Source organism: Pygoscelis adeliae, unplaced genomic scaffold, assembly GCF_000699105.1.
Source record: "Pygoscelis adeliae isolate BGI_AS28 unplaced genomic scaffold, ASM69910v1 Scaffold4, whole genome shotgun sequence".
Taxonomy (NCBI): Eukaryota; Metazoa; Chordata; class Aves; order Sphenisciformes; family Spheniscidae; genus Pygoscelis; species Pygoscelis adeliae.
In genome coordinates this window covers 5,907,960-5,916,243 of record NW_008824986.1, presented here as the reverse complement: position 1 = coordinate 5,916,243, position 8,284 = coordinate 5,907,960, and the positions used below count along the sequence as shown (strand labels likewise).

Here is an 8,284-nt window from a genome sequence, read left to right as displayed (position 1 = left end):
GATGAAATATTTTCAGAAGCTTTTATTCTTGTTGTTTGGGCTTGTGCCAATGTCTTTCTAGTAGAGAGCTCATACGTCCTAAGCTGTATCTACTGCAATTTATTCCTTGGTCATTAGTAGGATTTTTTTCCTCCAAGTTGCTGAACAATGTATGGTATTTTAAAAATTAAGAGCTCACAGTCAAATAAATGGAGAGCATTCTTTCAAATGCTCCTCCAAAAGTAGAAAAGTATTTAAAAATATTTTAAAATTATTTTTAATTTTTAATAAAAATAATTTCTTACTTAATAAAAAGAATTTCTCGCTCTTGTGAGACCCCAGCTGGAGTACTGCATCCAGTTCAGGAGTCCCCAGTACAAGAAAGACGGGGAGCTGCTACAGCAGGTCCAGAAGAGGGCCACGAAAACGGTCAGAGGGCTGGCACACCTCTCTTATGAAGAAAGGCTGAGTTGGGGTTGTTCAGCCTGGAGAAGGCTCCGGGGAGACCTTATTGCGGCCTTTCAACATAGAAAGGGGTTTTACAAGAAAGATGGAGAAAGACTTTCTACCAAGGCCTGTAGTGACAGGACAAGGGACAATGGTTTTAAACTGAAAGAGGGTATGTTTAGGTTGGACATAAGGAGGGGATTTTTTATGATGAGGGTGGTGAGACACCGGAACAGGTTGCCCAGAGAAGTTGCAGGTGCCCCATCATTGGAAATGTTCAAGGCCAGGTTGAACGGGGCTTTGAGTAACCTGATCTAGTGGAAGATGCCCCTGCCCATGGCAGGGGGGTTGGACTAGGTATCTTTAAAGGTCCCTTCCAACCCAAACCGTCCTGTGATTCTATGATTCTACTTACACAACATTAATACTAGGACTTGCCTTTTTGAATTTGCTTTTCATATGTACTTAATGAATGGTTTCAAATAATCACATCAGCATTTCATCCTGACTATTTCCATTGCCGTTATTCGGGAGTACTCTTTCTATACAAAATCTTACATGAAATCAACAGTCTTAATTCCATTTTTGTATCTGCAGCTGGAAATTTTGGTCCACTCATTTCATATTCAGTGTTAAAGAATGAAGACCTTCAGTATGGTACCTTGTATGACTATATTTTTCTTTTGTTTTTTCAGTCCCACTCTCTCCCCTAATTCTAGACTCCACCTGAGTAGGTGCTGCCTTATAATTCTCAGCTGATGGCCAAATGACTCAACAATAAATGGAAACATTTTAATTTGGTCTGGTGAATATGCCCTAAACTATCTGTCATGTCCCATTTCTTGGAACAGAGTTTACTGACCCTAAAATTCTTAAGTGAGAACTATTACATTTCTGCAAAAACTTCTAAATTGCAGAAAATGTTTGTGTGTGTGACAAAGATGTAAATTTAGGACTTATTTAGCTTCTTAAATGCCGAGACTCATTAGGCATATTACAGTGCATTTATCATTAACTGTAAGTAGGGTCTTTTTATGTTTCCTAATTAAAACTCATTTTGTCCTCACCGAGGAGTCCTTCTGCCTAAACTTGCAATCATAATTTGAGGAATATCAGAAAATTTTAAGCTTTTAGTTGCTTATTCAAATCAGGTTCCGAAACAGAAATTTTCTACAACGTTCCTCCTCAACCTTTCTTTGCTCAGTTCCATTCATATTCACCGTCTTTAACAGATAAGCATTCTAAACTCTAAAACTGTATCAGCTGAGCTGCTGAATCCTTCCTCTGTATAAGAAGCAGGTTCTTCTCCTTCATTAAATTGACAATGTAAATTTAAAAGAAATATAAAAGAAGTTAATTTGTCTATGCTCTTTTTCTTTTGAAATCATTCCAAATTCTACTATATATCTTTTCCTGAAGTGACTCTTTACTTTTGTACAGTCATGTCGCTGTACATTGCTACAAACATATAATGGAAAAGAAGATATTATTTCCAGTACTAATTCCTGAAGGAATGAACTAGATGTCTTCTTATGTCACTGAGTGCATATCCACTGTCACCTAAAGTACAGTTTATCATCTACTCATGTAGTCCTGCTACTACTAATGATTTTACTGACTGGTATTTAGCACAGTAATACAGAGAATACTCTCCTAATACCCCAGGCAATTTGGTTATGACTACACTTCATGGCCCTAAGTCAATTATTTTTTAATGCCTCAGAAATGCCAATCAGATATATTATGTAATTATGCATACCATCCACTTTTACTATACTTACCCAGCATACATAGCCCATTTGTAGGTATTCTGCTACGGTTTCTCTGATTAGTATTTCCAGTATCTTACTCTCAACAAGTAAAGCTTACAGGTCTGAAGTTTCCTCGATAAGGCCATTACTCTTTATCAATGCTTTCTGATAAAGTAGTGCTGTCAGACTGTAAAGAAATTTTTGGTGATACTCATTCATCTTTTTGACAGAGGTTGTTGCAATGTAGTTAGGGCTAAAGTATCAAATACAAATGGGAATATTTTTGGAAAAAAACACTTTGGTAGATTAAGTTATTTCCATCAGTTTCATAAATAAAACCACAGTAGTAAACTATTGAATAAGCCCATTGTACCTGGATATCAATGGTTTTTCTAACCTTTGCAATCTTGCAGTTTTTATCCTGGATTATTCTCAGAGAACAACAATGTCATTTCTGAAGCATTCAAACTTTTCTGGACTTCACTGTTTGTGAAATTTCTTATTTCAAGAAGGTGGACGTTAATACAAATTCATGAAAACTGTCATGTAGCAAGGCCGACAAGGCTTCATGATTCCCATTGAATACACTTTTTTTCAAAGCCTTTTACGTTACAGAAAAAGAGATAGCACTAGAAAGATGGCATTTCAGGTAAAAAATGCCATTAACAGCAGGGAAATACAGTTTCATAGCAATGAATGTGTTGGAGAATGATGTGGAAATTAATCTAGGAAATAAATTAACAATATAGTGCACATTTGCCATACTGAACAAGAAGTGTGGACATTTGCTTCATTCAAGAGAAATTGCTTCTTCAAACTCAGAAATACTTGAGTTTCCCAAATACCATGCATGGGATTTTAAAAAAGCAGCTGCATAATAGTGATGCAATGAAAAGGTACCTGGTAAGACCTAAAAATAAATAAACAAATAAATGCGAGAACTTGGGGAAAGGGACTCATGCCAATATCTGGTGAAACATGGCAACAAGTTCAGAGACTTGAAAATATCTTACACTGAATCCTTAATTTTCAGGCTGGATAACTTAAGTACAGTCTATGATCTCTTCTTTACTTAATTTGCATTGTTACCGAATGCCCAGATACATGCCATAAAAAATATGTCCTATGTCTAAATAAAGAAGAAGATTACGTATAAAGGGAATAAAAATCATGCACGTTATGGAACACAGTTTGACAGAGCAGCTGCAGTTCATATAAGGTCATCTAATTAAGCTGTGAGAGCAAGGGGGAAGGAAGCACAAATTTATATTCTATTGTGTGCATGAAAAAAGTATTTTGCATGTCATGATTTTGTAATTACGGTCTATATAGCCCTATAACTCTTATCAGGTTCTAATTAACTATAGCACAGCAGGTAGACAAGACAGTATCTTTTCGGTGCTGTTTTAATGCTCTGTCAAGAACACAAAAAAATGTATCACAGGAAACAGACATCACCATTTTATTGGAAAAAAAAAAGAGACTCTTAAAATGGTTTTAGTTGCAATAATGATCAAAACTTTGTATTTTCCGTAAGTGCTAAATTATTTTACATTTATTTCTACCATTATCGTTACAAATAAAGTTTAAAAGTACGTATTTTAAAAATGCATTGCTGATTAAAAGAGCATGTTACAAAACCTATACACGTAATAATCTTATTTGGGATTTTGGAATAATTGAATATATCTTCGTAAGTTATTCAGGAAAACTATAGCGAAATAAAGAAAGCAAAAGTTATTAAACATTTTCTTTAATACTACCTTGTTTTCTAATTAAACTACAACTACCGCTATATAAAAAGTTAAAAATCAATTCACTCAGAATAAGGTGACTTGGTAAATTTTTCAGCTATGCTCCTGATAAATCTTCCATGTAAAAATAAAATATATCAAGGAAAAGTTTTTCCAAATGTAAATACTGACAATGATACATTCCAATTCCACTCATGCATCAATGCCCAAAAATACTAGCCTAATTTTCTTTAAGATGTGTTGGTACTCATCAAATTTTTGAAGAGATTCACTGAGTTCAGAAAACCTTAGAGTACTAACTGAAATCTCTAAAAGAAATGTTCTTTGATATTTTCCTGACACTTATTCTAATATCAAACTGTTTACATCTGAAACAGAAATCAGTCTATCAGCAAAACGTACATTTTCTTAAGCTCACCTCTCCTTAGGCCATATAGAAATAAGTATCTGCCACACCTTTAAATGCAAAGTGTGCCCTATGCACAGTGTAGTGGTATTCCTAGTATGAAAACTCTGACACAAACTACATAATAATTATGTTGGGTAAACCATATAGCACACAATTAAAAAACGATGGATGAGTTGCACGAAGATTTGAGGAAGTGTGAATGGTCTGTTCTTCTGCTTTGTCTCTAGGAGAACTGTGAGAATCCGCTTCCACTATAAAAATATTTTTAAAACATTATTATTTCTGAATACAACTGAATAAAAGAATGCTTTAAGTGCAGTAATTTATCACGTCTTCTCTTTGATTAATATTTGTGGTTCTTTTACATTCTTTTTATAATATTAATTACTGCCACTATATCCAAGAAGCATTTTCTAAAAAAACTAGGCAACATTTCTGATCTGAACTCTCTCTCTCCTCAATTCTGACACTGTAAGTTATAATTAAAATTTATTTTATTTACCCTTGTTTTAAGAGGTAAGTCACATACAATGAAAAATATCTATATAATTTTAAAAACAGTATATTAGAAGTTGTTTTACTCAAAAATCCTTCTCTCCTCTCCCACAAGGAATTTCGTACATACAGTGTGCCCTTTACAATGCAGACCGTCTAATCACTGCAGGTTCAACTTAACCATTTTCCAGTCTATAATCCATACCGTTTATATTGTTCATGTCATGTTCCTGATGTAACTTTTCAGTCACACTACTTCATTTTATAACAGTTCAGTGGAGCATAAATTTTAGCTTTTGGTCAGCTATAACAAAGTCTCCCCCAAAATTTTATATATGTACAATACAGCTACTCCAATTATAATATTGTATCAGTGGTCTTCCCACTCTCAATTCTTGTAAGAAGTGTCACAAAAATTTGTCACAGCTCATCCGAAAGATTTCACTTATACCTGTGAACTACCCATAGGTCTGCCAGGTTCTAGTTAACATGCACTGCCAGTCTTTTGTACTAAGCTTTTTAATTCTTACTTTTAATGGAATCCCTTCCCCTGTGAATCTCACTCTTTTGAAGAATATGGACTGTCTGCCCCGTTGTTCTACCAATGCTCAACAAATCTGGAAAGAAATGTTAGTTTCTGTGAGTTCTTAATGAAAGATTTGAAAAACAAGAAAATATCAACCATACGGCCTGGTGTCTTCACATTTAAAACTTAATGAAAAAGGATACCTTTACTGATTTAGTTTTGTATCTCTGAAGATGTGAGTTATCTCCAGCTTTTGTCTTCCCCATAGTTTATGTAACTACAGACTGCCAAGTCCTACGGCACCGCTCCTCACCACAGAAGTTCTATTCTCACCATATGACCATAAACACACAGACCCCCAAAACCAATTTAAGTAGGTTACTGTTCTGTTTGAAAGATCAACCTGTCAACAACACGGTGGCTCCTGTATGCAGTTTACCTCCTATGGAAATTCCAGCCAAAATTTGGTGAGGAGCAAAGAAAGAGGAGAGATGGGAGACAAGTAGATACATACACTCCATGAGTGCATACATACAAATGTCTGAAATAATACACATGCAAATGAAGACGAATACAAATACTTACTCTCAAACAAAATTTCTAGCCTTTCTGCATTCTCTTGCAAGGTAGTGTACCACTGGTTGGCTACTATAGAACGAACACCAGTAAGGCTTAGAAGCATTGCTGTCTCTTTTGGTCTCTCTATAGCAATATGTAGACAACTAAAGAAAATCAAAAGTACAACACCAATAAAGTAAAAATGTATGTAATATATCAAAAAATATAACTAAATATACAGTGCTTTTTAATAGAAGGGGAAAGGGAATATCAGACTGCATTTTCTTGTGTGCTGAGCATAAAGTGTTTTCTAATAGTCATACAGCACCTTAAATTTAATACAAAGAATTTAGTAACTGTCTCTCTACTTCTTTTCATGATGCAGTTTTACCATGTGGATTGCTCCCCATCATATTACTGTTCTGGGCATGTCAGGGTATGTGAAAGGAGGAGTAACATACTAACTTTTACAAAATACTGCAGAATACCCTTTATAAGATAGTCAAAATGTTGGGAATCAGGTGAAAAGACTTGATTAGTTCTGCTTAGGTTGCTAAAGGGAAACATAAAATATTGCAGGAACTGAAAGCTTGCTCTTTGTCATAAGCATGGCAGTAATGTGGAGGCTTAAAAGCAAATCACTTGTAAAGTGGGATTAGATTTTTTACTGCTGAATATTTAAGTACCTTTGGTATTATTGTTTTAGTGATGGAAGGGGAGTGATTCTCTGTAGGGTTGGAACTGCAGTAAATTGAAGGCAGAATTTTGTTTTTATTAGCCTCTGCTTTTCATGGTAACTTTATCAGAAGATGATAGTTAAAGTTTTCTGTAATCTTTTGGGGAGATGCGGTCTGATAGTCTATGGAGTTATGTGACTTAGCTTTAACTGAATGTTATTCTAAACTTTCTGGAAGCTTTTAGGCTTAAACATGTAAGTCCTGTTGAAAAATTCACCAATCTATTAAAGTGAGACTTCAAAAGTTCAGAGTTCGAAAAACTAGTTTAAAGAATTATGTTTTGTTTTGGTCTAGGAAATGCTATTTTGGGGAAGTGAAGAAGGATATCAAAAATAAATACACCAGGAGGTTGTTTAAACACTCAGAGATCTGCACATTTACACATGTAGATGTGTGTATAACTACTATATATCTTACACACAATTCATTTTAACTTACACATTGTTGCATTGATGAAACAGTATTTCTAGAGAAGAATTTTTTCCATTTCTTTTTCATGGAATGAACAATATGCAGCCCTAACAGGATTGGAAATAAGATTTAACTGGCTGCAGAACTATGGAAGTCCCAAAAATGACATGAATAAAAGTACATACATTTTGATATGGTCTGTGTTAAGAGGAGGGGAGGGGAGGGGAGGGGAGGGGAGGGAAAGGGAGACTAGAATATTTTCAGTTGGAAGGGACCTACAACGATCATCTAGTCCAACTGCCTGACCAATTCAGGGCTGACCAAAAGCTAAAGCATGTCATTAAGGGCACTGTCCAAATGCCTCTTAAACACTGACAGGCATGGGGCATCAACCCCCTCCCCAGGAAGCCTGTTCCAGTGTTTGAACACCCTCTCAGTAAAGAAATGTTTCCTAATGTCCAGTCTGAACCTCGCCTGGTGCAGCTTTGAACGATTCCCATGCGTCCTGACCCTGGATCCCTGCGAGGGAAAGGATATCAGCACCTCCCTCTCCAGCCCCCCTCCCCAGGAAGCTGTAGAGAGGTCACCCCTCAGCCTCCTTCTCTCCAAATGAGACAAACCCAGAGTCCTCAGCCGCTCCTCAGAGGACATTCCTTCTAGCCTTGTCACCAGCTTTGTTGCCCTCCTCTGGACACATTCAAGTGATAGGACGAGAGGAAATGGCCTCAGGTTGTGACAGGGGAGGTTCTAAATTGAGGGGCCCAGCACTGCACACAGTATTCTAGGTGAGGCCGCACTAATGCTGAATACATCGAGATAATCACCTCTTTTGACCAGCTGGTTATGCTGTGTTTGATGCACCCCAGGATGCGGTTTGTCCTCTTGGCTGCCAGGGCACACTGCTGACTCATATTGAGCCTCCTGCAAACCAGCACCCCCAGATCCCTTTCTGTAGAGCTGCTCTGCAGCTAATCCTCTTCCCGTTTATATTTGTGCCCAGTGTTACTCTGTCCCTGGTGCAGAATCCGGCATTTGGACTTGTTAAATTTCATGCCACTGATGACTGCCCAATGCTGCAATCTATCTATATCCCTTTGCAAGGCCTCTTGTCTCTCAAGAGTATCATAGAATCACAGAATCATTTAGGTTGGAAAAGACCTTTAAGATCAAGTCCAACCATTAACCTAACACTGCCAAGTCCACCACTAAACCATGTC

General features: G+C 36.6%; 1 protein-coding gene across 1 annotated transcript in view; it reads right to left on the bottom strand.

Annotated features, from left to right (window-relative positions):
• Window positions 1-5,443: 5,443 nt before the first annotated feature.
• Window positions 5,444-8,284, bottom strand: part of CFAP46 (cilia and flagella associated protein 46) — a 98,243-nt gene continuing 95,402 nt past the window's right edge. Inside the window, exons 61-62 of the mRNA XM_009326000.1 lie at window positions 5,947-6,083; window positions 5,444-5,481 (exon numbers count right to left, since the gene is read on the bottom strand). Coding sequence (XP_009324275.1) covers window positions 5,444-5,481; window positions 5,947-6,083 — 175 coding nt within the window. The remainder of the gene's footprint in view (window positions 5,482-5,946; window positions 6,084-8,284) is intronic.